We start from the raw sequence: 17,429 nt of genomic DNA, 5'->3' as shown, positions 1-17,429 counted from the left end.
GAGGGATTTGATGGATATATTGTTAATGAGAGAGAAAATGAGAAAGATTGAGGTCAATAGATACACTGTCAGAGGCATCCATGGCCTCTGAGAGAGGGGACACTGGGAGGGAGATGGGCGGGGGCGGGGAGCCTGAGAACAAGGCACACTGGACACAGCCTGTGTCTTTGAAAAGAGGTAGAAATTCATCTGGGCTCTCCTTTGGGAAGCCAGCAAACCTTGCTCATTCTCCTCTCATGGTGAATGGGAAGGAGGCCTTGTGAGCCACGCAGACTGCCCAGGAAGTAGACGCCTGCCTCTGCCATGCCCCTCCCCTCTCCATCTCTCAATGGTTGCTTCTTCTTCCTTTGCTGTGTCAGGAGAGACACTTACCAGCAAACAGCTCTGGAGATTTCATCTGCTGCTCTCGCTCTCCCTCCCTTCTTCCCTCATCATTCCCTCCTGCTTTATCGTCCCAGCACTAGGGAGTCTGTGTCTGATATTCAGTCTCACCTGCCAGCAGTGCCCAGGAGAGAGAGCCACGGGAGGAGAGCTGGCCTGGAACAGCTGTGGGTCTGCTTTGGGGAGGGTCTAAGAAGGTGATGAGTCCTGGGTAGAGGACAGGTGGTCCAAGCCCTAGACTGGGTCTGACTCTAGTCTTCCCCTTTCTGTCCCTGCAGCCTGGCCACGGTACCGGGTCGTGGGCTCTGCGGATGCCGGGCAGTACAACCTGGAGATCACAGATGCCGAGCTCTCTGATGACGCCTCCTACGAGTGCCAGGCCACCGAGGCTGCTCTGCGCTCCCGGAGGGCCAAACTCACCGTGCTCAGTAATGACACCCAAGCTCTGTTTCTCCCCTTCTCCAGTTCCTCTTCAGTGTCCCAACCTTTATCCTCTGCTCGCCTTTCCCCCTACTGTCTCTGCTCTCTCTCTGACTCTCTCAACAATTCCTTACATGAACTTTCAAAGACTAAGTTCATGAGAATAGAAAGATGGTTCTGTGGTTAGATGCACCTGCTATCTTTGCAGAAGATCTGGGTTCAGGACCTGACACCAACATCCGATGGCTTACAGGTGACTCCGGCTCTAGGTGGAAGAAAGCTTCCAATGCCTTCTGGCCCGCATGTAATATGCTGCACACATAGGCAAACAGGTGCATGCACACACACACAATGTAAATTATACTTTTTAAATAACTAAAAGCAAGTTCCAGGACAGCCAGGGCTACACAGAGAACCCGTCTCAAAAAACCAACCAAACAAAGAAACCAAGGCTGAAAGCAGGTCACCGAGTAGGAGGCTGTGCTATGCCAGCCTCTACTGGGCATTGTGGTGCCTGTGAGTTTGCTGTCCTTTGCTCTGACCTCTGCCCGGATCACACAAAGAGCCCAGGCCTTCCTTGTGAGACACAGCTGTTAAGACAGGGCTCCCTGCACCAAGAAGCCTTGCACCCACACTTTTCCTGGTTTAGTTGCAGTCAGGTTTCTTTAGGGAACTTTCCTTGCTCTTCTCCAACCCTCCGCTCCCCTGAGCCCCACACCTTTTCCCCTCAGCCCAGCCCACCTGGCTGCTTCTTCCCTCTGTGTGTTTCTCTCTTGTTAGATGTTCCCTGGAACATCGTGGAGTCCGGGGTGGGGAGGCAGAGCTAGAAGAAACAAGCCTGAGGGCTGGGCCCAGGAGTGAGCCTTTTTGCAGCTAGAGTGGCCTGAAGCCTTGTCTCTGGGAAGCTGAGCTCCCAGCAGCAGCCCGAAAGGGGACAGAGTAGATGCGGCATGGCAAACGTTGGGCCATCTGAATAATGGGAGGACTGTCCTCTACACAGAACTAAACCTTGGGCCATCTGAATGATGGGAGGACTGTCCTCTACACAGAACTAAAGGGAAGGCGGCAGCTGGCTGCCTTCAGGTCTGCGGATCCCCACAGCTCGGTGCTCTCACTGCTTCTGTCTATGTCATGCTTTCTCCTCGGCTTGGGCCCTTCCACCCGGAGCCTCTCTTCCCTCTTTAATTGACTCTGTCCCTTTCTCTTTCCTCTTCTATCCACAACCCTGCCCCATTGCAGGGTTGTGTGTACCAGGGAGCAGAGAAGAGGAGGAAGGGGGGACTGAGAGAACAGTTAGCGGGGCAGAGGCCTCGGGACACAGCACTTCACTACACTGTGTGCACCGCCTCACTGACCACACGGAGCCCCCGTGAGGGGACTTCACTAGGTCTCCAGTGGAGAAACAGACTCAGTGCCTGTAAGCGCTCCACCAAGACCACGTGACCACAGAGGAGGGCGCCAGGATTTGAAGGGCATCGATCTAAATTCCAGCCCTTCTCCACTCTGCCTCTCCACATGTACAAATTGAACAGACAGCTGTGTCAGCAACGGCACCTCCAGCACGGAGACCTTCATTTCACCCACACCAGGGACAGCCCTGTCTGCCATCAGCTCTGTGAACCTCCCACGTCTCTCTCAAGGGTCCCCTCAAGAAGTTTCCTCTCTGTCTCCCTTGTCTTGTCTTTCTCAGAAAGAAGAGAGCAAAACTCCATGCTCCTTTCTGGCTGTTGAAGATCTAGTAGACTGGATCATAATCAAAATCTTTCTTTCTGCCTTTAGCCCATCAATGGCCCATTCGGCCAGTAGGCCTGTGGGCTTGCTGTTCTCCACGTTGATAAACACAGCTGGTGTGAGAGTTAATAGGAAGAAATAAATAAATACAGTGTCACAGACCTCCAATCCCTGCACTTGGGAAGTGAAGGCAGGAGACTCATGAATTCAGTGCCAGCCTAGACCACATAGTGAGACTCTATCTTAAAATAAGTAAGCGAATAAATAAGTATTCTGTTTATTTATTTATTTTAAAAAGAACCCATCCTCAGCAAACTTAAGGCCTTTGGCCTTGGAGAGCACAGGATCTGCTCACCTTAACATTTAGAGGCCTGTGGCCGTGGTAGAAAAGGCACCTTATTTCTTAAAGGCACACGGATAGGTATAGCCAACTCAGGTCCTGAAGGATATGACAAAGGCCTGGTTCAGCTTTAGGCAGTGAAGACTCTTTTGCAATCAGCAATAGTGACCACTGGGCAGACTACAGTCAGAGCAGGGGGACCTCTGGCGGTCATGTGACGCTTGCTGCACCCAGGACTAACGGGGTAGTAACAGCAGCTCTGAGAGAGGGCATGCCTGGTGGAGGAAACAGCAGAAGCAGAGTGAGTTGGTGAGCGTCTGCAGGGCGTGGCTCAAGGACCCTGAAGTGGAGGCCAGGGGTGGAATCAACGCCATAGGCCCTTGTGGCCTCTGGGGCATTTGAGACCAGCACAGTCCTGCTTGCTATGGGGAAAGCGACCTGTGGGCCATGCCAGGCAGAGGAGCAGGGGCGTGGGGTAGATGTAAGGAGTCCCGAGGAGGAGATACCCTTCCTTCCCAGGGTGCGATCTGTATGCAAGACCTTGAGCTAGCCCCCCCCCCCGCTCTGGAGTAAGTACCCTGAGTCCAGTCCCGGGCGATAAAAGCTGCTGCTGGGAGAGGGTCACGGGCAAGCTGAGAGAGCTTGCCTGCTTAGGCCTGCGGGTGAAGCCTCCGGCGAGCACTGGGCGTGGTGACGTGAGTTGGAGGACGGCGGCATTGCCCGGCCAGGAAGGACACCCCCACCGGGGGCACAGTTGGCTGCACCCGAGCTGATTTTTTTCTCCTCCCCCTCCAGTTCCTCCAGAGGACACAAGGATTGACGGGGCCCCCGTGATTCTGCTGCAGGCGGGCACCCCCCACAACCTCACGTGCCGAGCCTTTAACGCCAAGCCTGCTGCCACCATCGTCTGGTTCCGGGATGGGAGCCAGCAGGAGGGGGCTGTGGCCAGCACGGTGAGTCCCCGCCTGCCCCTCTTAGACCCAGCTCCACGTTCCCTCTCCTTTCCCGAAGGGGCCTGCGTGAAGACTGATAGGTGGACTTCCGGGTCCGCTTTGCCGTTGCCTGAGAATTTCCTGTGTGCTGGGGACTGTGCGTGGTGAACACTTTCCCCTTAGCCTCGGAAGAGCCCATAAAGTAGGTGTCACCTCCAACTTACAAAGGAGGAAGTTAGTGGTCAGTGCCTGGCGGTCCGTGCCCGAAGCTGGCTGCACCGTCTTCCCTCAGCACAGCCTAAGGCCGCAGCAGCTGGGGTCGCGTGCACATTCTCGGAGGGGGGCGGTATGATAGGATACGTCACTTACTCGGGACCACACAACAAGGCATCAGATCTTGTACTTGAGGGACACTGCCAGCTGTGGCCAGCATGTCTGTGCACCCACCCTGCCCTGGGTACCACAAGAGACACTTCCCAGTGGGGAGAGAATGTGTGGAGAGGCTGGATTCTGGCTTTAGCCCTTAGTGGCCTCCGTGGCCTCAGGCAAATCTCTTCCTTCTAGCCACTGTGCCGCCATTTGATAAATGACCATTTGACCCCAGGGGGGCCTAACTTCTTTACCATCAAAAGCTGTGACTTTTCTGCTGGGGCTGGGGGTTGGGGATGGGGGGACATTACAGGTTGTAAAACATCTTGGCAGGCAAACAAGTTGGTTTGTTAATACCATTTGTTGTCTGCTCCTCTCCTTTGCTTGTTCACCAGACTGTTGTGCTTCAGAATATCACTGTGTCGTGCATGGGTTGGGTGCATGGCTGTGTGAATGAGAGGCCTTATTCTTGTTCATGGTGTGGTGTCCCCAGGTAGGTGACAATATAGGAAACGGCTTGGGGTGTCGCTGAGCCAGTGAGTGTGTGAGCTGTGGAGTCTGTCCCTGCACTCATTAGAGCCACCACTGAAGCACAGATGCTTAGGGCCCAATGTAAGACAGTCTAACTGTTAGTGGTGCAAGTTCCGGCAGGAGAGAGGCCCGAGGTCTGGGCTGTGCAAGAAGAACTTAGAGAATTCCAGGATGAAAGCTCAGCACAGAGAAAGCTGCATGACAAAGGGTGAGTGCTCATGAGCACCTACAGGCGTTAGGATAGGAGGCCAGCGCTAGTCATCACAGCCAGATCGCCACACTCTTGTAAGAGGTAATACTGAGGGAAGCTGTGGTGGAGGAGGAAATTGCCTGTCTCTCTGAGTTTTCTGAGGTGCAGAAAGCTTTTTAAAGTAGCCACAAATACAGTGAAGCTGTCACAGGCGGAGCTGCTCCGCCATCCTTCCGCTGCCTTCTCTGTCCTCAGGAACTGCTGAAGGACGGTAAGCGGGAGACTACGATCAGCCAGCTGCTCATTCACCCCACGGACCTAGACATCGGGCGGGTGTTCACCTGCCGCAGCATGAACGAGGCCATCCCCAACGGCAAGGAGACGTCCATCGAGCTGGATGTGCACCGTGAGTGTTGTCCGTGAAGTGGGCACGGAGCGTGGGCAGCTCTAGAGGCACAGAAGGATCCCCGAGGCCCAGCACCAATGCTCCCCTCACTTCCTGGTTTGAGCCACGGTCAGTAGCGGTTGGTAGATGGAGCGCTGAGTGTAGTGTTTTAGCTCCTTGTTGGAGTGGTGAGCATTACAGAATCTACAGCACAGGCGCGTCTAACCGGGCTGTGCTTTCCTAGCATCTCCCTAGTGTTTCACAGTAAGCTAAGCTAGCCCACACTGGCACCTAGTGGCCGTATTGGTCATTACAGCCACTGGATAATTTGTTCCTTCACTGTCAATCTTGGCCTGAGCCTCCTCCAGAAAAAACTGTGTAGAAAAGGTGAGGGGTTAGCTGACCTTTTGTAAACTTGAATTCTCACTTCACATCCACGTGTTATGAATATATGTGTTATGAGGGGAAAGAGAGGGGCTTGGGGAACAGAGGAGACCCTGACTTCCTGTCCCCTACCTTGCAGACCCCCCTACAGTGACTCTGTCCATTGAACCCCAGACGGTGCAGGAGGGCGAGCGCGTCGTCTTCACGTGCCAGGCCACGGCCAACCCTGAGATCCTGGGCTACAGGTGAAAGGGTCGGGATCTGGGAGCGCTATGCAATGGAGAAGGCCCGTGAGTGGGGCTGGGGCTGCCGGAGAGGCCAGCGTCCCTGACCTCACATCTGTGCCACCCCACCCTTCTAGGTGGGCCAAAGGGGGGTTCTTGATTGAGGACGCCCACGAGAGTCGCTACGAGACGAACGTCGACTACTCCTTCTTCACGGAGCCGGTGTCTTGTGAGGTTCACAACAGAGTGGGGAGCACCAACGTCAGCACTCTGGTGAACGTTCACTGTGAGTGGCCCGGGGGGCAGAGGCGGGGTGCAGGGCGCGGGCACGAGGGCAGAGGCAGAGCACAGGGCGCGGGCACGAGGGCAGAGGCGGGGCGCAGGGCGCGGGCACGAGGGCAGAGGCAGGGCACAGGGCGCGGGCATGAGGGCAGAGGCGGGGTGCAGGGCGCGGGCACGGGGTGCAGGGCCCGGGCACAAGGGCAGAGGCAGGGCACAGGGCGCGGGCACGAGGGCAGAGGCGGGGCGCAGGGCGCGGGCACGAGGGCAGAGGCAGAGCACAGGGCGCGGGCACGAGGGCAGAGGCGGGGTGCAGGGCGCGGGCACGAGGGCAGAGGCAGGGCACAGGGCGCGGGCACGAGGGCAGAGGCGGGGCGCAGGGCGCGGGCACGAGGGCAGAGGCAGGGCACAGGGCGCGGGCACGAGGGCAGAGGCGGGGTGCAGGGCGCGGGCACGGGGTGCAGGGCCCGGGCACAAGGGCAGAGGCAGGGCACAGGGCGCGGGCACGAGGGCAGAGGCGGGGCGCAGGGCGCGGGCACGAGGGCAGAGGCGGGGTGCAGGGCCCGGGCACGAGGGCAGAGGCAGAGCACAGGGCGCGGGCACGAGGGCAGAGGCGGGGTGCAGGGCGCGGGCACGGGGTGCAGGGCCCGGGCACAAGGGCAGAGGCAGGGCACAGGGCGCGGGCACGAGGGCAGAGGCGGGGCGCAGGGCGCGGGCACGAGGGCAGAGGCGGGGCGCAGGGCCCGGGCACGAGGGCAGAGGCAGAGCACAGGGCGCGGGCATGAGGGCAGAGGCGGGGTGCAGGGCGCGGGCACGGGGTGCAGGGCCCGGGCACGAGGGCAGAGGCGGGGCGCAGGGAGCGGGCACAAGGGCAGAGGCAGGGCACAGGGCGCGGGCACGAGGGCAGAGGCGGGGTGCAGGGCGCAGGCACGGGGCGCAGGGCGCAGGCCCTGGGGTCCTGGGCACAGGGGAGCGAAGCTCCGGTAACCTGGGAGAGGAGTGACCGTGGGAGACGGGGTGGGGCGAGATGGAGAGGGCGAGCCCGAGACTCTGACCAGCCCTCCCTCCTTCAGTTGCCCCCCGGATTGTAGTGGACCCGAAGCCTACAACCACAGACATTGGATCTGATGTGACCCTCACCTGTGTCTGGGTCGGGAACCCCCCCCTCACCCTCACCTGGACCAAGAAGGACTCAAACATGGTAAACCTCTCCCTGCCTGCTCTGCGTGCTGGGAGGAGGGGCCTCGGCCTCGCGGCGGTGAACACGACGGGGCTCAGGGATGTTTATTCAGATCGAAACTGGAACACGCTTAGGGGCTTGGGATCTGGGAGAGCAGAGAATGCTTGTGGCCAGCCGTACCCCTTCTTTGGACTTTGCGGAGAACTCGGGTGTTCAGTGTGTTTGTGGCGCTCAGAGAGGTAGGAAGCTGGCAACGAAGTTGAAGCACTAGACAGTTTGAGCCAGAATTGTAAGGGGAATTTCAAAATAAAGCCGTCTTACCTGGCTTGGTACTAGAAAATGGGAACAGATCATCAGAAAGGATGGTGGCCGTCGTTAGTCTGCCCTTGTACAGTGCTGCCTTCTTGCCAGCCTGCATAGAGTCAGGGGGTGGGTCAGCCAGACTCAGGAACCCATTTGCCTTCTGCGAATTCACTGTGGCCCTTCATGCTTTCTCTCCCATGCCTCCAAATGCGGGGCCCTCACCGACCTAGGGGCCCAGGCTTCCTGGCTCCCCACCCGAGGCTAATCTCTCTGCCCAGGTCCTGAGTAACAGCAATCAGCTGTTGCTGAAGTCAGTGACCCAGGCAGATGCTGGCACCTACACCTGCCGGGCCATCGTGCCTCGGATCGGAGTGGCTGAGCGCGAGGTTCCGCTGTATGTGAATGGTGAGTGCCCTAGGCGGGAGGCCAGCGCCGGGGCTGCCGCCAGCCTGCGGGCCGGCCTGACCGCGTCTTCCTGCCCACAGGACCCCCGATCATCTCCAGCGAGGCGGTGCAGTTTGCTGTGAGAGGGGATGGAGGCAAGGTGGAGTGCTTCATCGGCAGTACCCCACCTCCAGACCGGATCGTGAGTGCCGGGCTGGCTGGGCCTCTTCAGTTTCCCCTCTGTGTCATAAATTTATGTGACAGTTATGACCGCAGCAGTTATGAACTTATTAGAGGGCCAGGCAGTAGTGGCCCATGCCTTTAATTGCAGCAGGTAGATCTCTGAGTTCAAGGCCGGCCTGGTCTACAAAGTGAGTTCCAGGACAGCCAGGGCTACACAGAGAAGCCCTAGTGGAGCTCCTCGGAGTCAGGCGATGCAGGCCCCCTCTCTCCTAGTGAAGTGCCTTCCTCCCTTCCCTCGTCTGCTCCTGGGCTGCTCCCTCCCAGGCTTTTCTCTGTGCCTCCCTTTCCCTCTTCCGCCTGCCTGCCGCTCCTCCCTCCCCACCAGCCCTCCCTCCCATCTGTCCCACTCTCCTCTTTTTTTTCCCTGTCTTCCTCCCACTAGCCCCAACCATTCCTCATTCCTTTCTCTTCTCCCCTGTACCATAAACAGCGGATTCCTCCTGTGGCCACTAACCATCAAAACCCTCATCACATTTAATGACCATTTGGCTAACTCCAGGGCTGCCCAGGGACCCTTCATTACCACAGCTGCCTGGGCAGAAGATGGTTTGGCTCCCAGGAGGCTTGCCTCATAGCGCTGGGATGGCTGATCCCTGGAAAGGAGCCAGCGTTCAGCTGCTCCTCTTCCTCAGCCTCCCCTATGCCACAGAACACACGGGACTGCCTCAGCAGGGAGGCTGGGGACGGGGGTCCTGGGACATTCCTCTCGCTCCCTGCTCACCATGAAGAGCAGGCCCATGCATCCAGAGCCAGGAGGGGATGGGTCTAGGCGCGGTGCAGCTATAGGCTAGACCAGCGTGCGGTCGGCATCCCAGGGCTGAGCACTGCCCCGTGCTGGCCAGAGCCTGCCATTGCAGAGCTGAAATGCCGTTTCAGGCCTAGAGAGGGAAAAGGGGTGCTCTGGGGTGAGAGGTGAAGGAAACTGAGCCCCGGGATCTCGGGCCCCAGTCCAGACTGCCCTGCAACAACCAGGATCCAAATATAGGCTCATGAGCATTCATATCTGTTACACAAGCCTCCAGGGTATGGTTTTATCTCCAGGTAAATCCAGTAGCGTCCACTCTGCGGAAGCCGTGACTTCTGGAGCAGTTCAGGGACAAGGGTTTACAGTAGCTGCTGTGGTAGTTGGTGTGGTAGTTGGTGTGGTAGCTGCTGTGGTAGCTGCTGTGGTAGTTGGTGTGGTAGCTGCTGTGGTGGCTGTGGTAGCTGCTGTGGTACTTGGTGTGGTAGCTGGTGTGGTAGCTGCTGTGGTGGCTGGTGTGGTAGCTGCTGTGGTGGCTGCTGTGGTAGTTGGTGTGGCGGCTGCTGTGGCAGCTGCTGTGGCGGCTGCTGTGGTGGCTGCTGTGTGTGGTGGCTGCTGTGGTAGCTGTGGTAGCTGCTGTGGTAGCTGGTGTGGTGGCTGCTGTGGTAGCTGCTGTGGTGGCTGCTGTGGTAGCTGCTGTGGTAGCTGCTGTGGTGGCTGCTGTGGTAGCTGCTGTGGTAGCTGCTGTGGTGGCTGGTGTGGTAGCTGCTGTGGTAGCTGTGGTAGCTGCTGTGGTAGCTGGTGTGGTGGCTGGTGTGGTAATTGCTGTGGTGGCTGCTGTGGTGGCTGGTAGCTGGGTTATTTTGGGGTGTGGGTTCGCTGGCCTGGGCACAGCACATGTGCTGGGCTGAGCTTCCTGAAAGCGGATTGGGTGTCTCTTGGGCATATGCTTCTTCCCCGTGCCCATGTCTTGCCCCTCTCCTGCCTTTCCCACCCCAGGCATGGGCGTGGAAGGAGAACTTCCTGGAGGTGGGGACCCTGGAGAGGTACACGGTGGAGAGGACTAATTCAGGCAGCGGCGTGCTGTCCACCCTCACCATCAGCAACGTCATGGAGGCCGACTTCCAGACGCACTACAACTGCACTGCCTGGAACAGCTTCGGGCCAGGCACGGCCATCATCCAGCTGGAGGAGAGAGGTCAGCGCGCTGGCTGCCCAGGAGGGCCTGGGCTCCAGCTTCTCCTTCTATAGCAAGGTTCAAGGCAAGATAACTCCCTGCCTCTCCGCCAGGAGCTGCCTTTAGTGGTCCGTCAGCTAATTAATTTATGTAAATATTCCTTGAACATCTTTATACGTCCAACTCGGAAGGCGCTCGTGAGTGTGAGCGGAACCTCTCCCCGCCCACAGGAAACTTTCCTCTTAGTGAAGGGCAGATATGGCAGAGACCGATGAATCCAGACAGGGAAAACCAAACGGCATGTGCAGATGAACACCACCCATGCCATGGAGTTCTTGAGAGGATGCAACGGATATCTGTGTAAAATTCAAAGCTTCCCCTACTCCTTCAGGCAGCTTTGGTTTTATAGAAGAGATATGTTCTCTCCAGATACCTCAGGCAAGATGAAGGAAGCAGCTAGCCTTTGATGGCTGTGTTTGATGAAGGAAAAATGGCATTTGTTTTTGAGAAGTAGTCATTGAGAAGGGAGATCTGGAGACCCTGAGGGACCCTTGGAGAATGCCTAGGAAAGCCAATAGTTCAGGTTTGGTTAAAGACACCTGCAGGGTGGGTATGGGGAACAGAGAAGGGTGACTTGGAGGCTCAGCTAGGAGGAAGCTCAGAGGGAAAGATCTGTAACCAGGTCTTCTAGTAGTTCCAGAGAGAAAGAGAAGGCTAAAGGGAGAATTCTGGGGCATCTCCTCAAGGAAGTTGGGGCATTGAAGAGGAGCCACAGGTGGGCAGTGCAGATCCAGCGCTCACAGCCCTGCAGGCAGGGACAGTGGCAGAGGAGGCTGGAGCAGAGGCCATAGCGTGGAGTTTGGAGACAACTGACTTCAGACAAAAGCCAGCTCAGGAGGGAGGGCCAAACAGAGGAAGAGCAAACTCTGAGGCAGAGAGCAAGGGTGGAAAACTGCCCTGATGTCAACTCTGGTTAAAGTAAAGCACAGATTTCAGCCCAGACTCAGCCTGGATCTTCTCTGGTGTGGCCTGGACTTAGATGTCAACACAACCCAGCTCAGGCAAAACTTAGTTTTGTACACGGTCCAGAGCTGCCCCAGTATCTTGTGGCGAGTCTTCAGGTCTCGTCCAGCTCCGCCCTCATGCCTGCTCTTTTCCTCCTCCGTCTTTAGAGGTGGTACCTGTGGGCATCATTGCTGGGGCCACCATCGGAGCTGGCATCCTGGTTATCTTCTTCTTTGTCACCTTGGTGTTCTTCCTCTACCGACGTCGCAAAGGCAGTGAGTATGCACAGCCACGGCGAACCCTTCACCCCGACCTCACCCTTCAGGTCTCTTCCGGGGGTGGGGCTAGAAGCCAGTCCCTCTGAGCTGGTAGGCAGCACCGGCCCAGCCGCATCTCCCTGTCCAAGGTCGAAAGGACGTGACCTTGAGGAAGCTGGACATCAAGGTGGAGACGGTGAACCGGGAGCCGCTCACGATGCACTCTGACCGAGAGGACGACACCGCTAGCATCTCCACGGCCACTCGGGTCATGAAGACCATCTACTCGGTGAGCGGGCGCTTCCTAGCCATAAGGCCAGTTGCGACAGTTTTAGTATCTCCTGTCACCTCTTCTTCCTCAGTGAGTTTAACGTGTTCCTGCCACCCAGCTCCTATGTACCAATCTGCTCACGAGTAGACACTCACATTTGAACATACGATGGCACACCCATGCGCACTCCCTTATATGCGCTGTCACGTATGGAGAGCTACTCTCCCCTCCCCTCCACCTCCCTTTGCCTCGTCCTTTCCTCACATAGAAGGAAATCTGTAGATATTTTTGGCTCTACCTCCTCATTACTTTGATGAGGCAGTTTCATATTCAAGACATTTTACACACTTAGCTTGACCCTAAGAGCCAGGCCTCTGGAGCCCTACCTCAACCTAGACCGTCAGACACAAGTCACGCCTGTCCCTGATACCCGATCCTGCTCTAGTCCTTTAAGGATGACTCGGATCTGAAGCAGGACCTGCGCTGTGACACCATCGACACCCGGGAAGAGTATGAGATGAAGGTGGGAAGGCCCGGGCACTGGCTGGCCGGCACGGGAGGGTGTGCGTGGGGAGGGGTGGTCAGGGGGCCTGCAGGAAGAACAGAAGACGGTGCTGCTGGGTGACATGGGGTGTGTTGGGGTGATGTGGGCAGAAGGCCGTTTGAGGCCCTGTTCCACTGCGGGAACTCCCTGAGTCTCCTCTTCCACCCCCAGGACCCCACCAATGGCTACTACAATGTGCGCGCTCACGAAGACCGCCCATCCTCCAGGGCCGTGCTCTACGCGGACTACCGAGCCCCCGGCCCCACCCGTTTTGACGGCCGCCCAGCATCCCGTCTCTCCCATTCCAGCGGCTATGCCCAGCTCAACACGTACAGCCGGGCCCCCGCCTCTGACTATGGCACAGAGCCCGCACCCTCTGGCCCCTCTGCTCCAGGTGGCACCGATACAACCAGCCAGCTGTCCTACGAGAACTACGAGAAGTTTAACTCCCATCCCTTTCCCGGGGCAGCTGGGTATCCGACCTACCGCCTAGGCTACCCCCAGGCCCCGCCCTCTGGCCTAGAGAGGACCCCCTATGAAGCCTACGACCCCATCGGCAAGTACGCCACGGCCACGCGGTTCTCCTACACCTCCCAGCACTCGGACTACGGCCAGCGCTTCCAGCAGCGCATGCAGACTCACGTGTAGGCGCTGGGCCCCGGGATCTCTGCGGGCCAGCGGAGAAGGCATTCCACTGCTCCCTGACATTCAGGGACATTGCTCACTGCGCCTTTCTTGGACCCAGCCTTCCTTCTCCTGCCGTCACAAATAAGGAGCGGGTCTCCCAGGAACACCCCATCCCAAGGATGGCGCTCTGTGCATGCCCCATCCCCGGGCCTGCCCTTTCCTCCTTCAGGAGGATGTCTTTTCTGACCTTTGTTCTTACCTGCCCCAAGCATGGGGACAGGAAGGTGGAGGTTGGGGTGAGGGGAGGGTGGGAGAGGAGAGGAGAAGGGCATATTTTATTGGTTCCTTTCTGTCCTGCTCCTCTGGTCTCCCATAGTGGGTTGGAGATACGCTGAGATGGGCAGGCTTTGGCCTAGGTGGCTGCAGTCCAAGCAGCTGGAATGCGGGACAGCCCACCAGTCCCCGGCTTGAGTTATTTACACCTTGTGTTCATCTTCCCATCTCAGGAGATTACAGGTGGGACAGTGAGTTCAAATCCAGCCCTTGGTCAGTTGGGGTCAAAAATGCCAGTCACCCTGGCTGCTACTACGGCTCTCTGTGACAAGGGCTCCAGAATTCCTTCTCAGCTTTGTGCTGGGCCAGCTGTGTCCCCAGTGTGAGTGAAGAGTGGTTGACCAGCAAGGGGCTGCTGTGTACTGCATGGCAGTTCCCAGACCCAACACTAGTGGGAGCCACACAAGCGTCCTTCTGTGTATTCTCTGCCCCACTTGGTGGCGTTAACCCTTGCAGCTGGGTGGGGTAGAGACTGCTCTTCATGGGGCTATTTTTCACAGGCAATAAAAACCTCAGTTAGAAAGAAAAGCTGTAGGGGCGTCCCCCACTATATACAAGTCCCTGTGGAGAGGGAAGGGGCCTGTCCTCCAGGCTCCTAATACCTTGCATTATTACCCGAGTCTCCAAGCACTTTGAATCTATTATGTACGCCCAAATGACGAGGCCTGCCCTGCGCGCTGGTGGATTCCCACAGCGTTAGGCAGTGTCCGCGCCTCCAGTTCTAGCCCATCTAACTCTTCACCCTAGCTGGAGACTGCCTGGAGCTGGCCAGTAGATGCTATATCCAGACACATTTCAGCCACCCTGTCCCCATCAGTCAGATTCCTTCTTCTGTGTTCAGTGCCTTGAGTGTCAGGTTTGTGGTGCTCCCCGTGTGGGGAGCAGGGAAGGTGTGGGCTTCAGATTGTGCTGTTAGTGTCCCGGGAGAGGCCGATGAGGGACGGGAAGCTTTGTAGTGCTCTAGATGGAGACCTGAGTGCAGAACACTGTAGGCATTGCATTCCATGGGCCGTGTCGCCTCCCACTCACAACACACACGACCACACACGTTCCACACCCGTCCCCGCTTCCACCTCTGACCAAAGAGAATCTGTAACCTGGCTCAGCCTCGCCTTCCCAAGAGGCCGTCAGGGGCCTACCGTCCACCTCCCCACTGGGGCCCGCGTGATGGGAGGCAGTATTCCAGAGTACTCCTTGCCTTTTCTCATTGGTCACCATTCATTAGTCATGTTTACTTTAATGAGCTACATGTTCATCAGCCACGGTCCATCACTGATCCAGATGGGCCTGTGGAGTGACATTCCCAGCTAGCTCCCTCCGATGAGGACCAGGGAGGACCCGGGGATCGGGGAGTTGCATCTCCAGCCTGGCAGGCAGCCCCTGCTTCTCGCTGTATCCGCACAGAGCGGGTGCTCACACTGCAGCTTCTTGTGGTGATGAAAACATGCAGGTTTTCAGTGGCCCCTGAGACCATGGGTGACCCAAACACTTCTGGAGTCTAAACAGTGTCGTGTCATTCTAGCAGCAGTACGCTCTAAAATAGTCACTTTGGGGTTTGGCTTGATTCGTTTATTTCTCTCTGATTGAAGTAGTAGGTCCTGCCTATGGAAACAAGAGCATCACTAAGGTCAAGCCCTGCAGGAGAATTGTGGGTAGCAAGCACCATGCGAGGCACAGGACGCAGCAGCTGAGACCCCACAGTGAGAATCAGAGTTGGCCCCCGCTGAAAGATCAGTGGAATTCCTTATGGGGGAGCTGAAGACCCCTTTGCTCCCCCATTAGAAGCTAGAGTCTTCCAGCATGTTGCTACTCGGTGGTCCTAGGCACCCCGAGTGTTGTTGCTTTAGTTGAAGGAATAAGGAACTAGGAGTCAAGAGATCCAGGGTTCCATCCTGCAGCTTCCACTCTGAGTTACCGAGATCTGACCTGTTTGTTTTCATTGCCTCCATCTTTTGGTCTGTGCCTAGAACTATTCTGTATGACCTGTGTTTGGCTGGGGAGGCTGACTTGGGGATTGCCTGTTCCTTGTAAGACCTCAGGAGCAATCAGCAATGGAAGTGAGTCATGGCCTGCTAGAAGGAGGCCACATGATCCTTGATGTCCGTCACCCTACACCTGAGTAAAACAAACCTCTCGGCGTTGCTCTTCTCTTAGAGTCAGCAGGTTGCTGTGGTCATGGGAGGGTGCGTTTGCTGTGGATAGACTGCAGCACGTACGGGGAGATAGGAAGGCCGCCTTCCGCTTAGTCTTCAGGAACAGGCTTCTGTCCCAGTGACAACTCCCTGTTTGCCAGGCAGGGTGAAGCCTGTGACCCCAGCAGTCTTAGACCAGAAACCAGGAGTAGGGGCAGCTGAGCCTCTAATGTCGGCTGAAAGGGAAGCTGGGAGAGGGAGGAAGAGGTTGGTGGTTTTTAACTCTGCATATGGGAGAAGTTCTTGTGGCTGGATAAGCCAGACCGTTTGTAGAGAGCCCAGCCTGCTGCGGGTCCTGCTTCCCCAAACCAACCACAGAGCGTGCATGAGGCAAACACCTTAGGGGGAAAGGGAAGGAACCAGGGACGGGTGCAATGTTCAGCTCTCCCAGATGCCTGGGTTAAGATGGAAGAGATGAACTCAGCCAGCATGATTCTGGGTGATACAGGGCATGCTGGCACACCCCTCCTGTTAACATATGGAGCTCCTGGGCCCCTGAAGGTGGAGCTGCATGGCCCTTTACAGCTGGCCCATTATATGGCAATGTTTAGGCGATCGGGATTTACAGAAACTCGGTTAAAGCCAAAGACCTTGATTGGACACATAATGTCTGCTGATGTGATCACCTGCTCATCTTGCTGTGAGTGCTTCTGCCCCTGGGGGTGAATTTCATGAGTTCCCAAAGCCACTGCAGGCTCGAGACACCTGGTCTCCCTCTCTGCCACTTCTGTGGACTCAGCCCAGGCATACTCTACACCTATAGAGCCTAGTGTCACAGGGCAGCCCAGCTGACCTGTGAAAGAACTATAAAACTGTCACCTAAACATAGCATTCCCTTCTCCCTGCGGCTTCTCCCTGAAGACAGTGTGTTTTGGCTAACTGTCCACAGCTTGCCACTGACACCAGTGGGCAGCCGAGAGGACTGAAGAGCCTGGTTTGGGGGTGTGGATTAGAGAGGATACAGCATTTCATTTCCCTGCAGTGCTGTGAGGGAGCCCCTTTTCCGGAGGAAGAAACTTGCCCAGAACACAGGCCATAGTAGGAAGCCCTGGTCAAACTCGCTCTTAACTCTGGTGATAGCTTTGCGTGCACAGAGCTGCTCTTCCCGGTCCGCCCACTGCCCTGACTACTGGCCTTGGGGAAGCAGTAGCCAGGTTTTTCTGTTGGTTTCAGGGGCTGGCCATCGCCCTGAGAACAGGACTTGGGAGGGAAGCATTCAGTTTGTGGATGCAATCAAATCCATAGGCTCCTTAGCAAAGTGACCCACAAGGCCAAGCTGCCTCCTCTTAGCAGGGCACCCAGGTCCAGCTGTCCACCCCAGTCATTCCTGGGATCACCAGCTGCATTTCTGATGCCGGTTGAATTTTCTCTACCAAAATCCTCATAAGTGGATCCATGGTGACAACTAAGACAAGAAAAAAAAAGTATTTTTGTTAGGACAAACCATCATAGATTTTTTAGCAATGTGTATCTGTGTGTCCTTTACACCTTTTCCTATTCTGACATTTTTTTCCTTTTTTTTTAAGAAAAATATTGTGTACTATATTTTTAGCCTCAAGCACACTATATATTATATATTTAATTTTATATATATATATAAATATAAATGTTTTAAAAAGTACCATGTTTTGTGTTATTGAATGCGCGAGCACTTAGCTCCTTTAAGAGCCTGTTCAGGTTTGGGGTGGGAGGGGCTGGAGATCGAGAGCGCAGCAGGCACACACCCGCACCTCCAGGCCGCTCCTGAGCATTTCCCGGGTCCTTTGTGAACGTCCGGGGGCTCTAGACAGGGGCTGGGTGCCGGGTCTGACTGGTGATGGAGCGGCGGGAGCCTCTGCGCCGGGTCCCAGGGCTCGGTGGGCAGGGGTCCCTGTAAAGAGCAGTCTGCCCTGACGGCGCATTAGAGAAGGGCAGGGCTGCCTTCAGATCAGATCACGACTCTGAAGCTGGAAGTCATGAGAGAAATGCGATGCTTTATTGTCCTCATCTGTTAATGGGCGAGGAA

The 17,429-nt window shown here is 56.6% G+C and overlaps 1 protein-coding gene across 4 annotated transcripts in view; it reads left to right on the top strand.

Moving 5' to 3' along the window:
• The window catches only part of Kirrel1 (kirre like nephrin family adhesion molecule 1), an 87,652-nt gene extending 70,607 nt beyond the window's left edge, over positions 1–17,045 (top strand). For 3 of the 4 annotated variants that reach the window (XM_060378529.1, XM_060378527.1, XM_060378526.1), the window contains 13 exons: positions 660–809; positions 3,668–3,825; positions 5,150–5,300; positions 5,803–5,908; positions 6,025–6,173; positions 7,240–7,367; positions 7,880–8,054; positions 8,135–8,235; positions 10,018–10,216; positions 11,368–11,475; positions 11,607–11,746; positions 12,174–12,251; positions 12,444–17,045. In XM_060378529.1, the coding sequence (XP_060234512.1) occupies positions 660–809; positions 3,668–3,825; positions 5,150–5,300; positions 5,803–5,908; positions 6,025–6,173; positions 7,240–7,367; positions 7,880–8,054; positions 8,135–8,235; positions 10,018–10,216; positions 11,368–11,475; positions 11,607–11,746; positions 12,174–12,251; positions 12,444–12,920 (2,120 nt within the window). In that variant the 3' untranslated portion in view covers positions 12,921–17,045. The remainder of the gene's footprint in view (positions 1–659; positions 810–3,667; positions 3,826–5,149; positions 5,301–5,802; positions 5,909–6,024; positions 6,174–7,239; positions 7,368–7,879; positions 8,055–8,134; positions 8,236–10,017; positions 10,217–11,367; positions 11,476–11,606; positions 11,747–12,173; positions 12,252–12,443) is intronic. The other variant, XM_060378528.1, reaches the window with a different exon arrangement.
• Positions 17,046–17,429: the final 384 nt, after the last annotated feature.

This window comes from Meriones unguiculatus, chromosome 2, assembly GCF_030254825.1.
Source record: "Meriones unguiculatus strain TT.TT164.6M chromosome 2, Bangor_MerUng_6.1, whole genome shotgun sequence".
In the NCBI taxonomy this organism is placed as follows: domain Eukaryota; kingdom Metazoa; phylum Chordata; class Mammalia; order Rodentia; family Muridae; genus Meriones; species Meriones unguiculatus.
The sequence above is the reverse complement of the archived record's forward strand: the minus strand, read 5'-3'. Positions and strand labels throughout refer to the sequence as shown.